General features: G+C 46.4%; 1 protein-coding gene across 2 annotated transcripts in view; it reads left to right on the forward strand.

The window, feature by feature from the left end:
- Positions 1–21,781, forward strand: part of LOC109895496 (T-cell immunomodulatory protein) — a 123,512-nt gene that overhangs the window by 78,816 nt on the left and 22,915 nt on the right. The window contains exons 13-14 of one of the 2 annotated variants that reach the window (XM_020489210.2): positions 16,920–16,963; positions 19,928–20,006. The exons of the other annotated variant lie outside the window; for it this stretch is intronic. Of the exons in view, the coding sequence (XP_020344799.1) occupies positions 16,920–16,963; positions 19,928–20,006 (123 nt within the window). The remainder of the gene's footprint in view (positions 1–16,919; positions 16,964–19,927; positions 20,007–21,781) is intronic. 2 annotated transcript variants of the gene reach the window in all.

Here is a 21,781-nt window from a genome sequence, read left to right on the forward strand (position 1 = left end):
ACACTCCCTCAACTCACACGACTGACCCCAGGAGGATTTTTCCACTTCTCTTTTCTGAGCTGTTGGTTGTTTCTCTTCAGTAAAGCACTGATAGATAAGGAGTGTGCTGAAGTTGTAAAGTGGCCCGGAGATGGAGGAAGCACTCTGGTAATTAACTATGAATCTCAAACTGCTCCCAGGCTGCCTGTGCCCTCTTTCTCCTGCTGTGGCGTACAGTACACGTCAAGTGGCCCGCTGCGTTGTGCATGCTCGCGTGCCTCTTGACGACGCACGCCGTGAACCCAGAGAGACGAGCGCCGTCCGCCTATTGCTCTAACGTACTCCTCCCGTCTGCTAGAGCGCTCAGCGCAGCGTGGATATCCTCCCCTTTACAACCCAGTCTTGGTGTCACACAATAACACACTAGTGGGCATGCAGAGCAAACTCTGCTGTCTCGCAGTTCGGCTGTGACTGTTTGAAACGCGAGCCGCGTCTTCCTTCCCGCCCAGCCCTCAGCAGGAAGAAAGCCTGTGAACGTAGTAATGGTCGGAGGTGTTTAAGAAGGATTAAGGGTAGGTAAACTGTGTTTGGGTGCGGAGGGAAGATGGGCCCGGGGTTCACTCACAGTCTGACTGTGTTGTTGTGGTGAACAGAGTGACGGTGTCAGGGTTAGAGAGGGAGGGAACGTGAACGGGAACATGTGAAGGAATTTAAGGTTGGGATTGACTGACAGACTTGTCAGTGTTGAACATTGAAGAAGGTGGACATTGATGGAAGAGGAGCAGGTGATCTGGCCTAATGGAAGTCCATTCAGGACGACAGTTTCTGGGGTTCTACCAACATGCAATCAATAATGGATGGTGTTTTGTTGCTGCCAGTCCATAGGGTGTTTTTTGACAAGGCTCAGACCCGAGCAACCCCACCCTCCTCCCCTTGTTGGTGTGTCGTACGTCAGGAGGTGGCGGCCCCCCTGGTGACGGGGGCTGCTTTCTGCCTGCTTCAGATCCCCTGAGCTCTTATCGAGCGGCCTCGCTGTGGTATTGACTTTAAGTCTGGGTCACTCGCGGGATGAAATGATAAGATATGGCCCAGGGTGGGACCCAGAGACACAGCTCATTTCTGTATTCAGTGCCCGGCCTAGGATTGATCTATTTAAACTCATCTTCAAACGGCGCCCGCCTCTGGTTCCTGAGGCTCCGGTGCTATTATGGTTAACGTGCCAGCGCCCGGTGCTCTGCAGGTCACTGGTCTACTGGTTTGCCCATCTTAATCTTTTCTTTTTATTGGCCAGTCTGAGATATGGCTTTTTCTTTGCAACTCTGCCTGGAAGGCCAGCATCCCGGAGTCACCTCTTCACTGCTGGTGTTTTGTGGGTACTATTTAATGAAGCTGCCAGTTGAGGTCTGTTTCTCAAACTAGACACTCTAATGTACTTGTTCTCTTGCTCAGTTGTGCACCGAGGCCTCCCACTTCTCTTTCTATTCTGGTTATAGACAGTTTGCGCTGTTCTGTGAAGTGAGTAGTACACAGCGTTGTACCAGATCTTCTGCTACTTGGCAATTGGAATAGCCTTCATTTCTCAGAACAAGAATAGACTGACGAGTTTCAGAAGAAAGTACTTTGTTTCTGGCCATTTTGAGCCTGTAATTTAACCCACAAATGAAGATTTCTTTTTTTCACCTCTATTTAACTAGGCAAGTCAGTTAAGAACAAATTCTTATTTACAATGACGGCCTAGGAACAGTGGGTTAACCTCCCCGGCAGGTAGCCAAATGCTCCAGATACTCATCTAGTCTAAAGAAGGCCAGTTTTATTGCTTCTTTAATCAGGACAACAGTTTTCATATGTGTTAACATTTTGTGTGTGTGTGTGTGTGTGTGTGTGAACGTCCATTTTTCAGGACCCTGTCTTTCAAAGATAATTCGTAAAAATGCAAGTAACTTCACAGATCTTCATTGTAAAGGGTTTAAACACTGTTTCCCACGCTTGTTCAATGAACAATTAATGAACATGCACCTGTGGAATGGTCGTTAAGAAACTGACAGCTTATAGACGGTAGGCAATTAAGGTCACAGTTATGAAGACTTAGAACACTAAAGAGGCCTTTATACTGACTCTGGAAAACACCAAAAGAAAGATGCCTAGGGTCCCTGCTCATCTGCATGAACATGCCTTAGGCATGCTGCAAGGAGGCATGAGGACTGCAGATGTGGCCAGGGCAATAAATTGCAATGTCCGTACTAAGACCGCGCTACAGGGAGACAGGATGGACAGCTGATCATCCTCAAAGTGGCAGACCAAGTGTAACAACACCTGCACAGGATCGGTACATCCGAACATCACACCTGCGGGACAGGTACAGGATGGCAACAACAACTGCCCGAGTTATACCAGGAACGCACAATCCCTCCATCAGTGCTCAGACTGTCTGCAGTAGGCTGAGAGAGGCTGGACTGAGGGCTTGTAGGCCTGTTGTAAGGCAGGTCCTCACCAGAGATCACCGTCAACAACGTCGCCTATGGGCTCTTCAATGACGAGTCGTGGTTTTGTCTCACCAGGGGTGATGGTCGGATTCGCATTTATGGTCGAAGGAATGAGCGTTACACCGAGGCCTGTACTCTGGAGCGGGATCGATTTGGAGGTGGAGGGTCCGTCATGGTCTGGGGCGGTGTGTCACAGCATCATTGGACAGAGCATGTTGTCATTGCAGGCAATCTCACTGCTGTGCGTTACAGCAAAGACATCCTCCTCCCTCATGTGGTACCCTTCCTGAAGGCTCATTCTGACATGACCCTCCAGCATGACAATGCCACCAGCCATACTGCTTATTCTGTGTGTGATTTCCTACAAGACAGGAATGTCAGTATTCTGCCATGGCCAGCGAAGAGCCCGGATCTCAATCACTTTGAGCATGTCTGGGACCTGTTGGATCGGAGGGTGAGGGTTAGGGCCATTCCAACCAGAAATGTCCGGGAACTTGCAGGTGCCTTGGTGGAAGAGTGGGATAACATCTCACAGCAAGAACTGGCAAATCTGGTGCAGTTCATGAGGAGGAGATGCACTGCAGTACTTAATACAGCTGGTGGCCACACCAGATACTGACTGTTACTTTTGATTTTGACCTCAACCCTTTGTTCAGGGACACATTATTCCATTTCTGTTAGTCACATGTTTGTGGAACTTGTTCAGTTTATGTCTCAGTTGTTGAATCTTGGTATCTTTATACAAATATTTACACATGTTAAGTTTGCTGAAAATAAACGCAGTTGACACAAGGAGTCGCTAGTGCACGATGAGCCAAGTAAAGCCAAAACCTCCCCTAACTCAGGCGGCGCTGGGCCAATTTGTGCACCAATTTGTGTAACCAGCTAAACAGCTGCTCTTAGTGAAAATGTGTTTGGGGTTACTGTACCTTTCTATCTGATAGGCTATTTTACAGTGTAAGCTTCCCAATTGTAATAATTAAAAAACGATTTTCCAAATCTATTCATTTTTAAATGTAGATTACTTCTCCTTTGCAATTATCATTCACCTGATGATGTTGGGCAAACGCACAATGGGGGTCCCTGGGCAAGAAAAGTTTGATGGCAAGAAAAGTTTGATGACCCCTGGCCTATAAAACTGGCTCTAATTACTGCCTCATTGAGGCCAGTGTTAACTCAAACTGGCCCTTCAATTAGGGGAGTTAATCAGGTAGCTGAGCGTCACACTGGGACCCAGAGAAGATGATTCTCAGCCGTTAGGGGAGACCAGGATCCGTCTATCACAGAAAGTCAGAGATCTGTTTTGACTGAAGAAATAGGCAGTGTGGCACTGCTCTTACAATGTTACAAGTATTTACTACACTGAACTAGCCGAGTTCAGCAGTCAAATCCCCCTGATCTACCAAGTGATTCATAAAAAGACAGAGACATTGAGAGTCAAAGTAGAAACGTTAGAAAGGGGTTGCAGAGATGTTGTGTGTGTCGGTGGGTGCGTGCGTGTGAGTGACAGACCGACCAGAACAATGTGAGCTGATTTACGATCTCCTCTCGAGTTGAGATGCAGATTCGCTGCATTGAGGAACATCTGCAGGCTTTGTTTAGTCCAGTACACATCCTCCTTTCCCTTTCTCTCTCCGCCTCTGCCAAGCTGTCAGTCAGGAAGTATCCACCCTCGCTCACATTTTAATTCAGCTCAACAGATGAGGGAGCTTTCATAGAGACATTGCTCTTCGCTCTCTTTTGGAATTTCAAGACACAAGTCCATATTTCTGGAGGTTTCTCTGCTGGTTTATTGGTTAATTCTGCATTTGGTGTGTAATGGTGTGGTGAATTAAAGTATACAGAATTAAACTGAGATAGGCAGCACATGTGTGAAGGGCTCAAACAGGCAAATATCAAATGTGAGAAGAAGATTTGGAAAACAAGGATATAGTATAAAAATATATTGATTACTGTGTTTCCCCTCTCCAATAGCTGTCAATCTGACACAACTTTGAAAGTACTTCCAGTGTTATCATTTTGCTGAAGTAAACTATTCTCCCATGTCCAGTAGTCATCCGTTCACTTTGGTCTTAAAGGTCTTCTGTCTACTCCACCACCCTCAAATATAATACATCTCCGGGAGTACAGATGGAATATTTCATTTCACGTCTGCAGCCTGCAGATGATTGACAGCTAAAGAGTGTCCTTCAAATAAGCCTCAAACAAAGGTAGTTGAATGATGTCAGAGCAGCAGGCGAGGTATGACCATGACTTACCATTAGATCAGTCCGACATGACAGATAACTAGACTTCAAAACCGTCTTGGAGGAGATTGACATTATGCACACACACACACACACACACACACACACTCACACTCACACTCACACTCTTCCTTCGTGGATTACTCAACTATGAATGAGCAGTGGGTAGAAAGACTGTGTGCGTGCGTGCATGCGTTATGATTGTGTGTGTGTGGCGGCAGGTAGCCTACCAGTTAAGAGCATTGGGCCAGTGAAAGAAAAGGTCGCTGGTTCAAATCCCCGACCCGACTAGGTAGAAAATCTGCCTGTGCCCTTGAGCAAGGCACTTCACCCTAATTGCTCCTGTAAGTCGCTCAGGATAAGAGAGTCCGCTAAATGACTAAAATGTCAATGTAAACGTGTGTCACTGCCTGTCTGGTAGACAAGAAGCCTAGGGTCAGCACCAGCCCAGATTAGGCCTTGAGGAAAAGGAAAGCAGCACCTCGGACTGCTCAGCTGTCAGTGTAAGATTGCTCATTGATTGAAATTTGTAGCCACTGGCATGGCGTGGTGACATGACGTGTCTTCCCCCTGTCAAGAGGCAGCCAGCCCAGCTCCGTGTGTGACGTCATCTGACAGCTTGGAGTGGCTCTTCTTTTCTTGTGACGTTGGCTTGGTTTCCATGGTTCCCTATGGATTTTTTTTTATGATGATGATACGAAGGCAATTTAAAATGTGGGAGCCGTCAGACAGCACCCAGAGGGTAGGATCTGGAGGGACTGGACTGGTGGAGGATTTGGACCGTTGGACTTGGGATGGCAGTTGTCAACCCAGATCAGCTACAGACTCTGATGCATGTACCCTGCTGTTCTGTTAGCTCCACTCTACAGTCCTGGAACAGAGTCTCATTCAGAGCACATCAACAGCACCGTGCAGCTCTGAATTATGGTGCTGTCTGATTTCAGGTCAATCTGATGCAGCCAAGAACAGAGGGAGGGAATCTCCTACTGCTCTCATTAGGATGTCAGAGATAGCTCAGCTGGCCTCACCTGTGTGTATGCGTGTGCGATTGTGTGTGTGCGATTGTGTGTGTGTGATTGTGTGTGTGTGTGATTGTGTGTGTGTGTGCGCGCGCATGCATGTGTGCACGCGTGTGCACATGATGTTATTTCCTCCGAGCCATGCTTGGTGTTCTGCTCAATGAGGCGGAACGATGAACCGGACCCTCATTCCCTTATCAACCAGTCTGTCTGATAAGTCTACAGCCCATGCACCGGCCTGACGGCTACATGCCACCTCTTAAAACATTGCAGCATGATAGCAGTGTGACATACATCCTAACACCACAAGAAATCCCATCTAACTCATGGCGACAGCCAGCAACTGAGATAGCGCAGTTCTCATTCTGCTGCATGGTCCCTCGCAGGCATAGACATTCAATAAACCCAAAAGCTCTTGGACAAAGCCCTGGCAATAAAGAAGTGCATTATCCATCAGATGAATCCATAAAAAGCTCATCATTGTGATCCAAGATCAGTCGGACGTCTTGTCGTGTCCCTTGTATATATCGTATATATCGTTGTTGGTTTTTTTACATATTTTTCTTCGCATATCTTTTAAAACATTTTGCTAAACCTGAACTTCTAACTTACTCTCCTGCAACCCGCCTCACCCAATGTTGCTATTTTTTCTGAAGTATTTCTATTTACTTCGGATCCGGATCCCCTCAACTGAAGCTAGCCAGCTAACTACCAGCTATCAGTCAGCAAACCATTGCTAGCGGTCTTCAGCTAACCGGTCATCAGCTAACCTTTAGCCCGGAAAGCTCTCGCCAGTTCGAACAACGCGACTCTATCCAGAGCATAACGGACCTATTATTATTTTTTGTCCACGGATTCCCACCGCAAACGGAACATTTTCAGCTGGATCTTCACAACTAGCTAACCGCAACGCCGGATGATTATTCCTGGCTAGCGTTTCCACCCACTTAGCTTGAAGCTAGCCCGGCCAGAGCTCCTGTGCTACCACCGAAACATACTCCTGGGCTACAATATCCGGACCCACGACCGGTCTATCGATGTCACCACATGAAGAGGCATAAACAGACTCACCCCATCGCGACGCCTCCCCCCAAAGGCTAACTTTCTAGCCCTTGATATCTTCTTGCTTGCAAATTCGGCCTGCTAACTGCTAGCTTGTCTAGCCCCGGTCCGCTAACTGCTACCTTGTTTAGCCCCGGTCAGCTCACTGCTACCTTGTTTAGCCCCGGCCTACTAACTGTTAGCTTGTTAGCACAGGCCTGCTAACCGTCTGAATCGCCGCGCCCCAAACACTCACTGGACCCATATTTACTTTCAATCTCTTTTCGATTTTTTATTTGTTTATACCTTCCGGTAACCTGCCTCACCCAATGTGATACGGAATCGCTATTATTTGTAATTTTTAGAACACACTCAAGAACCTCCAGAAGCTAACCAGCTAACTAGCTACAAGTTATTTAGTCATTGTTAGCCACTGCTAGCGGCTTTTACCTTTTGCCTAGCCAGCCAGTTTTTAACCTGGATAATACTCGCCAGTCCAGCTTCCATGCCCCATCCACCGCTGCCCCCTGGACACTGATCACTTGGCTACATAGCTGATGCATGCTGGACTGTCCATCAATCACAGTACTCCATTCTGCTTGTTTATGTTTTATCTGTCGGCCCCAGCCGCACTCAGGCTCTGTGTGTAGTTAATCCGACCCCACCATACCCCTGTCTGCGCATTATGCCCTGAATATATTCTACCATGCCCAGAAATCTGCTCCTTTTATTCTCTGTCCCCAACGCTCTAGTCGACCAGTTTTGATAGCCTTTAGCCGCACCCTCATTCTACTCCTCTGTTCCGCGGGTGATGTGGAGGTAAACCAAAGCCCTGCATGTCCCCAGGCACCCTCATTTGTTGAGTTCTGTGATCGAAAAAACCTTGGTTTCATGCATGTCAACATCAGAAACCTCCTCCCTAAGTTTGTTTTACTCACTACTTTAGCACACTCTGCTAACCCTGATGTCCTTGCCGTGTCTGAGTCCTGGCTCAGGATTTCCATACCCAACTATAACATTTTCCATCAAGATAGAACTGCCAAAGGGGGAGGAGTTGCAGTTTACCACAGAGATAGCCTGCAAAGTAATGTCATACTTTCCAGGTCCATACCCAAACATTTCGGACTACTAATTTTGAAAATTACTCTCTCCAGAAATAAGTCTCTTCACTGTTGCCGCCTGCTACCGACCCCCCTCACCTCCCAGCTGTGCCATGGACACCATTTGTGAATTGATCGCCCCCCATCTAGCTTCAGAGTTTGTTCTGTTAGGTGACCTAAACTGGGATATGCTTATCACCCCGGCAGTCCTACAATCTAAGCTAGATGCCCTCAATCTCACACAAATCATCAAGGAACCCACCAGGTACAACCCTAAATCTGTAAACAAGGGCACCCTCATAGACGTCATCCTGACCAACTGGCCCTCCAAATACACCTCCGCTGTCTTCAACCAGGATCTCCGCGATCACTGCCTCATTGCCTGTATCCGCTATGGAGCCGCAGTCAAACGACCACCCCTCATCACTGTCAAACGCTCCCTAAAACACTTCTGTGAACAGGCCTTTCTAATCGACCTGGCCCGGGTATCCTGGAAGGACATTGACCTCATCCCGTCAGTTGAGGATGCCTGGTCATTTAAAAGTAACTTCCTCACCATTTTAGATAAGCATGCTCCGTTCAAAAAATGCAGAACTAAGAACAGCTATAGCCCTTGGTTCACTCCAGACCTGACTGCCCTCGACCAGCACAAAAATATCCTGTGGCGGACTGCAATAGCATCGAATAGTCCCCGCGATATGCAACTGTTCAGGGAAGTCAGGAACCAATACACGCAGTCAGTCAGGAAAGCTAAGGCCAGCTTCTTCAGGCAGAAGTTTGCATCCTGTAGCTCCAACTCCAAAAAGTTCTGGGACACTGTGAAGTCCATGGAGAACAAGAGCACCTCCTCCCAGCTGCCCACTGCACTGAGGCTAGGTAACACGGTCAGCACCGATAAATCCATGATTTATTAAACTTCAACAAGCATTTCTCAACAGCTGGCCATGCCTTCCGCCTGGCTACTCCAACCTCGGCCAACAGCTCCGCCCCCCCCCCCCGCCCCGCAGCTACTCGCCCAAGCCTCTCCAGGTTCTCCTTTACCCAAATCCAGATAGCAGATGTTCTGAAAGAGCTGCAAAACCTGGACCCGTACAAATCAGCTGGGCTTGACAATCTGGACCCTCTATTTCTGAAACTATCCGCCGCCATCGTCGCAACCCCTATTACCAGCCTGTTCAACCTCTCTTTCATATCGTCTGAGATCCCCAAGGATTGGAAAGCTGCCGCAGTCATCCCCCTCTTCAAAGGGGGAGACACCCTGGACCCAAACTGTTACAGACCTATATCCATCCTGCCCTGCCTATCTAAGGTCTTCGAAAGCCAAGTCAACAAACAAGTCACTGACCATCTCGAATCCCACCGTACCTTCTCCGCAGTGCAATCTGGTTTCCGAGCCAGTCACGGGTGCACCTCAGCCACGCTCAAGGTACTAAACGATATCATAACCGCCAAAAAGACAGTACTGTGCAGCCGTCTTCATCGACCTTGCCAAGGCTTTCGACTCTGTCAATCACCATATTCTTATCGGCAGACTCAGTAGCCTCGGTTTTTCGGATGACTGCCTTGCCTGGTTCACCAATTACTTTGCAGACAGAGTTCAGTGTGTCAAATCGGAGGGCATGCTGTTCGGTCCTCTGGCAGTCTCTATGGGGGTGCCACAGGGTTCAATCCTCGGGCCGACTCTTTTCTCTGTGTATATCAATGATGTTGCTCTTGCTGCGGGCGATTCCCTGATCCACCTCTACGCAGACGACACCATTCTATATACTTCCAGCCCGTCCTTGGACACTGTGCTATCTAACCTCCAAACTGACCAGCATCACCACCCTGGATGGTTCCGACCTTGAATATGTGGACATCTATAAGTACCTAGGTGTCTGGCTAGACTGTAAACTCTCCTTCCAGACTCATATCAAACATCTCCAATCGAAAATCAAATCAAGAGTCGGCTTTCTATTCCGCAACAAAGCCTCCTTCACTCACGCCGCCAAACTTACCCTAGTAAAACTGACTATCCTACCGATCCTCGACTTCGGCGATGTCATCTACAAAATTGCTTCCAACACTCTACTCAGCAAACTGGATGCAGTTTATCACAGTGCCATCCGTTTTGTCACTAAAGCACCTTATACCACCCACCACTGCGACTTGTATGCTCTAGTCGGCTGGCCCTCGCTACATATTCGTCGCCAGACCAACTGGCTCCAGGTCATCTACAAGTCCATGCTAGGTAAAGCTCCGCCTTATCTCAGTTCACTGGTCACGATGGCAACACCCATCCGTAGCACGCGCTCCAGCAGGTGCATCTCACTGATCATCCCTAAAGCCAACACCTCATTTGGCCGCCTTTCGTTCCAGTTCTCTGCTGCCTGTGACTGGAACGAATTGCAAAAATCGCTGAAGTTGGAGACTTTCATCTCCCTCACCAACTTCAAACATCTGCTATATGAGCAGCTAACCGATCGCTGCAGCTGTACATAGTCTATCGGTAAATAGCCCACCCATTTTTACCTACCTCATCCCCATACTGTTTTTATTTATTTACTTTTCTGCTCTTTTGCACACCAATATCTCTACCTGTACATGACCATCTGATCATTTATCACTCCAGTGTTAATCTGCAAAATTGTAATTATTTGCCTACCTCCTCATGCCTTTTGCACACAATGTATATAGACTCCCCTTTTTTTTCTACTGTGTTATTGACTTGTTAATTGTTTACTCCATGTGTAACTCTGTGTTGTCTGTTCACACTGCTATGCTTTATCTTGGCCAGGTCGCAGTTGCAAATGAGAACTTGTTCTCAACTAGCCTACCTGGTTAAATAAAGGTAAAATCAAAATCAAATCAAAATCAAAAACATGTTATCAGGTCTTTTGAATGTTTATTTATTCTCCTCTAAAGCTGCTCTCTTAGCCCGACCCTGTGAGTTCTGTATGTCCCACACTTTCACTCTAGACTGGCACATCATTAGAGGGCACTCACTCTCTACAGTCACTTTTTACAGATGGAGGATCTTAATTTGATCACTATTGTGTTGCTGAGAATGCAAACGTGTTGTGAAATTTGAGTTTTAAAAAGGCTTCTAAAGTTTGTCATTTCCACTTAGAAATGTCATTACTTGATTTGCCCTAATGTAAAATGTAGTAACCCCTACAGCAATATCCATTAAATATAATCCACATAATAATTCACATTTCCTGTTGCTGCAGGATTATTTTCCTGCTGTAGCAAACTGGATCAAATTAAGATCCTACATCTGTGCACACAAAGAACACAAACACACACTAGTAGACAGGCCCAGGCGTACGCAGGCAGAATACACTGACATACCATTTCATCCTCCACGTCAGTGGGCAAGTCCTGCTGGGGAGCTGCCGACAGCATTGACATTGCCCTTGTCGCAGCTCCCTCTGACAAATAGCTCTATCCAACAGAGTAGAGGCAGCAGACCAGCGTCTGTGTGCACAGTTGTGGATTTCTGGATAAACCCTGAATACTTACTGTGTTAGCGGTCCCAGGTCTGTATGTGACCCTTACTTTGCTACCTGTTGCATGCGAGTTTAATGAATGACAACAGAAGAGAAAAAGCGAGCTGTGAAGTAAGACCGGGTTCTTAGAAGGCAGGGGGGGGGTTGCTCTGTGAGAGTCAGAGAGGGAGAGTTGTCTATCCTAGCACACAGAGAAGCATCCACATCCTGGAGCAGTAGACGCATGGCCAGTGATTCGTGAAGGACAGCGGCGAGGCACGCTCCCCGTCTCGGTCTCTCTCCCCGAGCCACACATCACTGCCTGCGTCAGGCACTTTATGGAGTCTCTATGTCAGCACCATTGATTGGATTTACCCATTCTACTAACCAATTTACGGCACCACACGCTCACAGTCCCCATAGTCCTTTAAACAAGCCAGAGAAGATGTTGCACTAGCTCCTCTTTATAGTGGCCACGAGTGACTCGGGATCACATCTTTGCTATGAACACTTAGAAAGAGAAGGGGTTTGTAATCCAGCCTCTACACCATGGGTCAGTGTGGATTGGAATTAACTTGGCGTTCTGGGAACTTGGCATGGTGAGAATAGTAATACAAGTTCCAAAAATCGAAATGAATTTGGAGAGGATAGCCTTAGCTATATGAGATCGGTTCAACCCAAGCAGAGACTGGGTCACTATTGCGCATGGTTTTCAATGAGCAAACAGAAACACCCTTTTGGGTATAGAGGCCCAGTGTTTTATGATCTATTGACCTGCTCTGTCCTCTGTACACGGCTGACAGGTGTTAGACCTAATCCCAGGCCCCGGTTTCCCAGAAGCATGTTAAGGCTAACTTCATCGTTAGAACAATTGAGCTCAATGGTTTCAACAATGAACATAGCCTGGGAAACCGGGCCCAGGTCAATGTTTGATCAGATAGATATCTGCATTCTCATGTCCTGATTAGGGCTGTAACCGATGAAATATCAGCAGCAGCAGAACATATACCTTTCAACATGGGCAGTATCGATCCCATCGACCACAGAGGTATAGCCCCCGAACCCAATGAATTGCTCCACGTGGAGGTCAAAGGGCCTTATCTCAGGGCCTCCCGAGTGGCGCAGCGGTCTAAGGCATTGCAGTGCTTGGCGTCACTACAGATCCGGGTTTGATCCCGGGCTGTGTCACAGCCGGCCGTGACCGGGAGACCCATGAGGCGACACACAGTTGGCCCAGCGTCGTCCGGGTTAGGGGAGGGTTTGGCCGGCAGGGATGTCCTTGTACCATCGCGCTCTAGCGACTCCTGTGGCGGGCCGGGAGCATGCATGCTAACACTGTTGCCTGGCATACGCTGTTTCCTCTGACACCTTGGTGCGGTTGGCTTCCGGGTTCAGCGAGCAGTGTGTCAAGAAGCAGTGTGGCTTGGCAGGATCGTGCTTCGGAGGACGCACGGCTCTCTACCTTCGCCTGTCTCAAGTCCGTACTGGAGTTGCAGCGATGTGACAAGAACGTAACTACCAATTGCTTCTACACCTGCATTGCTTGCTGTTTGGGGTTTTAGGCTGGGTTTCTGTACAGCACTTTGAGATATCAGCTGATGTACGAAGGGCTATATAAATAAATTTGATTTGAAATTTGATTTGGATAACACGAAACACGTCCTTCAGTTCCATACGGTACGGCTACACGGTCCAACGGCGACGGTCGGTTTCTGGGACTAAGCCTAGTAGCTCTAAAGAGGAATGACTTTCATGTGTTTACTTTTGAATGGGGTTGTGCGTTTATCTGCATTAAGGAGTCCAGTCAGTGAGCAGCAGCAGTACAGGATGCATGATGGTAGATCCTAATTAAAGAAGTATTCAGCAGCTCAACTTCAATGTGCAAATTACCAGCGCCAGCCAATTAGTATGCTAATATATTAATTCCTCTTATTGCTGATTTAAGAATTCAGGATTTTTTTCCTTGCTGCTCCATATGCACACAAATACCCAAATACACTTCCCCTGCAGCGTATTATTGAGCTCATTTATTCTCTGTGTTTATTTTACTACCCTTTTCTTTTTTTTCTTCTCTTGGTATTCTTTCCTCTTTTATTTACTGTGCAATTTTATTTAAAAAAAAATATATATATATATATTTCATATTTTTTATTTAAACAGGTAGGCCAGTTGAGAACAAGTTCTCATTTACAACTGTGACCTGGCCAAGATAAAGCAAAGCAGTGCGACAGAAACAACAACACAGAATTATGCATGGGATAAACAAACATACAGTCAATAACACAATAGAAAAATCTATGTACAGTGTGTGCAAATGTAGTAAGATTAGGGAGGTAAGGCAATAAGTAGGCCTTAGTGGCAAAATAATTACAATTTGGCATTAACACTGGAGTGATAGATGTTTAGATGATGTGCAAAGAGAGACACCGGGGTGCAAAAGAGCAAAAAATAATAATAAATATGGAATGGGGTAGTTGGGTGGGCTATTTACATATGGGCTATGTACAGGTGCAATGATCGGTAAGCTGCTCTGACAGCTGAGTCTTAAAGTTAGAGAGGAAGATATAAGTCTCCAGCTTCAGTGATTTTTGCAATTTGTTCCAGTCATTGGCAGCAGAGAACTGGAAGGAAAGGCAGCCAAAGAATGTGTTGGCTTTGCGGATGACCAGTGAAATATACCTGCTGGAGTGCGTGCAACGGGTGGGTGTTGATATGGTGACTAGTAAGCTGAGATAAGGTGGGGCTTTACCTAGCAAAAACTTATGGATGACCTGGAGCCGGTGGGTTTTTGCGACGAATATGTAGCGAGGGCCAGCCAACAAGAGCATACAGGTCGCAGTGGTGGGTAGTATATGGGGCTTTGGTGACAAAACGGATGGCACTGTGATAGACTACATCCAATTTGCTGAGTAGAGTGTTGGAGGCTATTTTGTAAATGACATTGCCGAAGTCAAGGATCGGTAGGATAGTCAGTTTTACGAGGGTATGTTTGGCAGCATGGGTGACGGAGGCTTTATTGCGATATAGGAAGCCGACTCTAGATTTAATTTTGGCTTTGAGATGCTTAATGTGAGTCTGGAAGGAGAGTTTACAGTCTAACCAGACACCAAGGTATTTGTACAATGATTCCTCCTTTAAAAGTTGTGTCATACTGCGGCACACCCTGCGTGCTGCTGCAGCATTCTGTGGCACGTCATTTAATTCTCAGCTATTTCTTCTGTTACTGCAAGTTATTGCTAATTTGACCACCAGAGGGCATGTTTGAGAAGCATTTGATAGTATTCCGTATTGGCATTACCATTTAAAACCTTTTTTGTAATAACATAGTATATGGGATTGATTTTAAGAAATGTGGCTTAATTAATTTGATTCATATTTTGGTGTTTCCATTCAGAGAGAAATTGTCCATTTGTAAATTCAGACCGTTTCCCTCTCGGAGTGCACACTGGACATTCAATGGGTCAAGGAGTAGGGTTGATTTGAGCATTCTGGCCTTACAACGGCAGTCAAGCCCCCAAGATAACATTGGCTAGCTACTTCCAGACACAAATGAGACCACTCTGACCATTTTACTCGCCCTAACAGAGCTGGTAAGGCCGTCGTTTTGAACTAATCGTGAAAAAACAGGCCTTATTTTTGTGTATTTTTCACCCTGCCAGCTCCTATTAGTTCTATTGAGCACCGTGGCACCAACTTGCCTTCCGAACGTTCTATTCCCAGCTTATTGTTCAACGTCACAATGCCTGCTTCTCTATTGTTGGCAATGAGACCTGCTCACGTTGCTTTATAGTTCAAATGTAAACAACAAAATGTCAACAACAAAAATAATATTGTAACTATGCGGTCTTCCCATTGTTTCCTATGTGGGGAAATATAGGCATGTCTGTCTATTTCGCCAAATATCTCGCAATGTGTATTTTTGGATTTTCTTCAAGTTGGGTGTAACCGGTGTGAAATGGCTAGCTAGTTTGCGGGGTGCGCACTCATAGCGTTTCAATCGGTGACATCACTCACTCTGAGACCTGAAATTAGCTGTTCCCCTTGCTCTGCTTTTGTGGAGCGATGGGTAACAATGCTTCAAGGGTGGCTGTTGTCTATGTGTGCAGAGGGTCCCAAATGCATAATGAGTGCTCTAACTCCCCCTTGTGGTGGTCTGGAGCAATGAAGCCGTGACGCTGGGTACCTCTAAGTCCCGCGGTGTAAGCTCGCAACTTTTAAAGGAGGAACCATTGTAGTTGTCCACATATTCTAAGTCAGAATAATCCGGTGTGGTGATGCTAGATGGGCGGGAGGGTGCGGGCAGCAATCGGTTGAAGAGCATGCATTTAGTTTTACTAGCATTTAAGAGCAGTTGCAGGCCACGGAAGGAGTGTTGTATGGCATTGAAGCTCATTTGGAGGTTTGATAACACGGTGTCCAAAGAAGGGCCAGATGTACACAGAATGTTGTTGTCTGCATAGAGATGGATCAGAGAATCACCAGCAGCAAGAGCGACGACATTGATATATACAGAGAAAGGACTCGGCCCGAGAATTGAACCCTGTGGTACCCCCATAGAGACTGCCAGAGGTCCGGACAACAGACCCTCCGATTTGACACACTGAACTCTGTCTGAGAAGTAGTTGCTGAACCAGACGAGGCAGTCATTTGAGAAACCAAGGCTATTGAGTCTGCCGATAAGAATGTGGTGATTAACAGAGTCGAAAGCCTTGGCCAGGTCGATGAATACGGCTGCACAGTACTGTCTTTTATCGATGGCGGTTATGTTATTGTTTAGGACCTTGAGCGTGGCTGAGGTGCACCTCGGAAACCAGATTGCATAGTGGATAAGGTACGGTGGGATTCGAAATGGTTGGTTATCTGTTTGTTAACTTGGCTTTCGAAGACTTTAGAAAGGCAGGGCAGGATGGATATAGGTCTTTTACAGTTTGCGTCTGCCTTTGAAGAGGGGGATGACCGGGGCAGCTTTCCAATTTTTGGGGATCTCAGACGATACGAAATAGAGGTTGAATAGGTTAGCAATAGGGGTTGCAAAAATTTTGGCGGATAACTTTAGAAAGAGAGGGTCCAGATTGTCAAGCCGGGCTGATTTCTAGGGATCCGGATTTTGCAGCTCTTTCAGAACATCAGCTATCTGCATTTGGGTGAAGGACAAGTGGGGGGGGGGGGGGGGGGCTTGGGCAAGTTACTGCGGGAGGTGCAGAGCTGTTGGCCGGGGTAGGGGTAGCCAGGTGTAAAGCATTGCCAGACGTAGAAAAATGCTTATTTAATTTCTCGATTATCGTAGATTTATCGGTGGCGACAGTTTTTCCTAGCCTCGTTCAGTGGATAGCTGGGAGGAGGTGCTCTTATTCTCCATGGACTTTACAGTGTCCCAAAGCTTTTGGGTAATTACTGCTACAGAATGCAAATTTCTGTTTGAAAAATCTAGCCTTGGCTTTCCTAACTGACGTTAACCGTACAGTGTCTAACTCATCGAGCCGTGTTGTTAGTCACAGACAACTCCCACACTGTATGGGATTGTGTAGGACAAATAAAATCCCTGTTGCTTGCTAAACAGTCTTCCTTTTCTCCACCTCAGTGCTCAGTGGACTCTGTTCTAACGACTGCCCGGGAAACGTCAAGGTAAGACTAGTGTCTCTGTGTATTGCATATGCATTGTAACGCAATGAAAAAAAGATTGCCGTGGAGATATTGAAATGAAAAAAAAATACAAATTATAGAATAATTTTTGAGAGAGTGAAAAGGCTTATCATGTAACTAGTGAGTCTGGCCATCTTGGTCCTGTAAGAGCGTCTGCTAAATGACTAAAAATGGAAATGTCCCCAGAGCTAGTAACAGACAGGCTTGGTGCTGGTTCTGTCGTCGTGTTTGTTTGGGTTGTTTGCCTCTCCACTGTGTGTCCGCTCACACTCACCCCACCATTGCCTGACTCAGCCGGGTGATTGATGGAGCCCATGTCTGGAGCTTTGGGCTGTTTTCTCCACTCTCCTCCTCCTTAAGTCCCTCACATCCATCACTCTAACCCTCTTCTGTCCGTCTGTCTTCCCGCCTATTGTCTCGTTGTCTATCACTATCCACCTCCCTTTAGTATCCACAGAACCTTTGTTCAATTTCCAATCCCAGTACTGTACAATTGTTCAGTCTGATGAAGCTATAGGCCTACATGCCATGTATAATACTGTACTGTGTGGGAGGGTCTGTCGGTGTGGGAGACTGGCTGCATTCTCTAGCAGCCTGCCATAGCGTTTCATTAGGCTGTTAAAACCGAGGCAGACAGAAAGCTCTCTTTATTAGGCGTCATCGGCCCATAATGAAGAGATCATACAGCCTCCATATGACCACTCCGTCATTTACTGCTCCTCAGAGCCCCACCCCCGCAGCATGCTGAGAGAACCGTCTCCCCACAGTACTAGTGGTGGGTGGGAAAAATTGGATATGAATTTTTTGACGATGTGTCGTTTTGACAATATTGCAATATTATTTTTGCACTCGTTAGCTGTACTTGAACCAAAACTCCAGTATGTTTCCTTCCTAACTTGTTTTAAATAGGGAGCCAAATGGTTTTCAGCACTTTTATTTCCATGACTGATCAAAACTCTATTCTGTCTCTCTGCAGCAGACATATGATGAGCAATACGTTTGAACATCCAATAAAAAAAATCACAGTATCGAATCGCAATACATATAGAATCGTGAGAATCGCAATACATATAGAATCGTGAGAATCGCAATACATATAGAATCGTGAGAATTGCAATTCATATAGAATCGTGAGAATCGCAATACATATAGAATCGTGAGAATCGCAATACATATAGAATCGTGAGAATTGCAATTCATATGGAACCGTGTGAATCGCAATACATATGGAATTGTGGGAATTGTGTGAATCGCAATACATATGGAATTGTGGGAATCGTGTGAATCGCATTACATATGGAACTGTGGGAATTGTGGGAATCGCAATACATGCACTGAGTGTACAAAAAATTAGGAACACCTTCCTATTTAGTTGCACCTCTTGTTTCCCTCAGAACAGCCTCAATTCGTTGGGGCATGGACTCTACAAGGTGTCGAAAGCGTTCCACAGGGAAGCTGGCTCATGTTGACTTCGGTGCCTCCCACAGATGTGGCAAGTTGGTTGGATGTTCTTTGGGTGATGGAACATTCTTGATACACACAGGAAACCGTTGAGCGTTGATTTAAGTACCTTTGAACTGTTGAGTGTGAAAAAACCCAACAGCGTTGCAATTCTTGACGCACTCAAATCTGGCACCTACTACCATACACTGTTCAAAGGCACTTAAATCTTTTGTCTTGCCCATTCACCCTCGGAATAGCACACATGCACAATCCATGTCTCAAGGCTTAAAAATCCTTCTTTTACCTGTCTCCTTCCCTTTCATCTACACTGATTGAAGTGGATTTAACAGATGACATCAATGAGGGATCATAGCTTTCACCTGGATTCACCTGGTCAGTCTATGTCATACAAAGAGTGGGTGTTCCTCATGTTTTGTCCACTCCGTGTTTCTTATCGGCACCAAAGTATCGTGATAATATCATATCGTGAGGTCCCTGGCAATTCCCAACCGTATACTGTAGAGCTGATGACGGCCACAGAGGTCAGGGCTCTCTCAGATAGGAAACCCGGAGAAACGTTTGGGTGGGTCAAGAATTGTGAAAATCCTTTACCAAGCAGCCTTGACTCAGTCCAGGGCTACACTGCAGTTTGTTAGGGCAGTGGATTTCATCCCAAGGCGTTTTAGTGGCAACTTGTGTATCATGAAGTCTAGCGTTTATGTGGCTTTGGAGTGCAACAACTTGAGAATAAAATCGGTTGTCGTTTTTAAAAAAAATAGAATAATTCAGTACATATCTGTAAATGGCTACCTCAATGAGAAGGGCCTTTCAGAAATCTACTCAGAGGTGGTACTGCATCGGTGACTGGTATCTATGGTAACCCACCCAGAAGATTACAATAGGCTCTAAATCAGAAGGCGACCTAACTTCATGTACGATCACTCTGTCCAGGCCTAATCTTTCCCCAGTCCTCCCTTGAAGACACAGAGAAAGCTACATAGCATAGGCCTAATTTACTTTTCCCAACCGTTTAAAAATTCATCTCCGATTCGCCAAATTGTGCCTTTCATTAGCATTTTGAGGGATTACCAGGAGCAGTGGGGAGGACTGCATAATGCAGAGGATGTGATGGAGCTGGCTGTGATGTCAGGCTCACTGTAGCCTGTTCTCAGTCTGCCGGAACCTGTGCTTTACCTCACCCAGAGGACAGCTCTAGCTTCTTAGAGCTGCCGGGGTTTGCACCCAGATCCCCATTGGCTTCAGAAGGTCAAGGAGGGTTCGCACACGCTCTGTACACACAGCCAAAACCTCCTGAGGCAAGTCATGGAAGGGGACAGATGTCTGTGTTAAGACTTTGGCGTCTGTGTTGAGAATTAAATGGTGGAGGATCAGTCGTTTCAGGGATAATGGATCCACTAATATGCGTGTTCGTCTCTAATGCTGTGTGTGTGTGTGTGTGTGTGTGTGTGTGTGTGTGTGTGTGTGTGTGTTTTGATCTTGCAGCCGTTTGGTGTGAACCAGCCTGGACCGTACGTTAGCTACACTACTGTGGACTCCAACGGCTACCTGAAGAACGCCTCGTGTAAGTCCAACATGGACAGATACTGTGTACAGTTGACAGTCGGCCAGCCGTCTTGTACAGGCTTTCTGGCAATAGTGCAGATTGGGTGGGCCGTCAGCCATGACAGTTGTTCTATTGGGAATGGGGTTGAATACAGACTTCCCCTCTACTTGGAGGTCATAATATCTGTGCTGCGGTAGCAGGTCTGAGTGACGGGGCTGTGGTGTGGTGTTGGTCAGTGTGTGTGTGTGTGTGGGTGAGAGGCCTTTTCAAGGCTGTAGCCCCAGGGGTTTAATTGAAGCCTGGCTTCTGTGTTTGCCCAGACAATCGCCCTGTTGCCCATCTCACCGGAGGTTATCTCACCGCCCGGCCTGATAATGTTGACACAACGCGTTTCCTGCTAGAGAAAGGCATGATGGGTAGAGGGCTATTGGTTTGCTTGCTAAGAAACGGCGGGCTTTGTTGCTGTGCTCTTTGTTAGGAGGTTGAAAGGGAGGAGGAGAAGAGCCTCCTGCCTTTGGGAAAAATAAAAGTGATTTGATGAAAAAGAACCGAGCTATACGTCCGAGATAACGTTTCAAGGGCTCAGTGAAGAGGAGGGTGACATTTTTTGTTCTTAACAAAGATCTGTAGGAAAGGTTCTGTGTCTACGTCTGTGTGACTGGGTGGCTTGGAGGCAGAGGTGGAATTGCCACGTTCTGGGGTCACTCAGTCAGGTCCCCTTCATCAGAAAGGCTTCAACACAATGACGGAATTTCTCTAATGAAGCGAGCCGCATTCCTCAATACAAAGCGATACCGTAGGACCTATGGAATGTGGTGGTTTGTATTGTCGCGCGTAGCAAAATCACTTAGCCAGCCAGAGTAACAATCAATGTCAGACTGAGCTATTTAACCTGAAAATTGGTTAAAATGGCTGAATTGTAAGTACACACCTGCACTGTGAAGTGGTCTTTACACCCAACCTAGTTCAGCCATTAAACCATGGCCCATTCAGTCTCATTGTTCAACACCTGAGAACTGAACTGATAGACAACCAGCGTTACACTTTTGATAATGAAGTGTTTTGGACCTGCCCATGTTGGTCCGGTCCGAGGTATGACTGGTGCCAGTGAAGAGCAGGCCAGCTAAAGCATGACTCTGGGAGGTAGTTCTGTTGCCTGAACAGGACAGATGAGTTGAATTAGTCCTAATGTCTCCCCCGCTGTCTCGAGGATGTGACAAGGCCATTTCAAAGACAAAATTGTCAAATGGCTTAGAGGATAGACGTTATTTTCAGAAAGCTGAGGAATGGATTCAAGCATTTGCAAGATTTCCTCAGTGAGTAATTCCATCTATTAAAAAGCCTTGGTTCTGTTCACCATTTATTTTTTATATTTTTATCCATCGTCTGTGTGTGTCTGGGTCTCAACGATGAATAGGACAGCAAGGCCTAAAAAGCAGAGAATCTATTTGAGTATCTAGCTACATCCTGTTCTGTTGGAATCATCCACTAAAGGAAAATGCAACAAATACAATCGTCATTTTGAGAAGAAGAACACTCTTCCCTCACTCCTCCCTCTCTGTGACAGGACCCTGTTTACAGGGGCAAGAGAATAGATCAATCAGTCCACAAGGAGTACAATCAAAAGAACCACAGTCAGAAAGCCCTCCGTCTTTCCAAACAGTTTGTTTATTGTTCAATAATCCCCAACCGCCATTCAATTTTGCAGGACTCTCAGACACCAAACCGTGAGATTAAAAAATCTCTTATTTCTTGTGTTAAAGTTAAACTTCTCTCAAGGGTTTGGAAACATT

This window comes from Oncorhynchus kisutch, linkage group LG8 (genome assembly GCF_002021735.2).
Source record: "Oncorhynchus kisutch isolate 150728-3 linkage group LG8, Okis_V2, whole genome shotgun sequence".
Taxonomy (NCBI): Eukaryota; Metazoa; Chordata; class Actinopteri; order Salmoniformes; family Salmonidae; genus Oncorhynchus; species Oncorhynchus kisutch.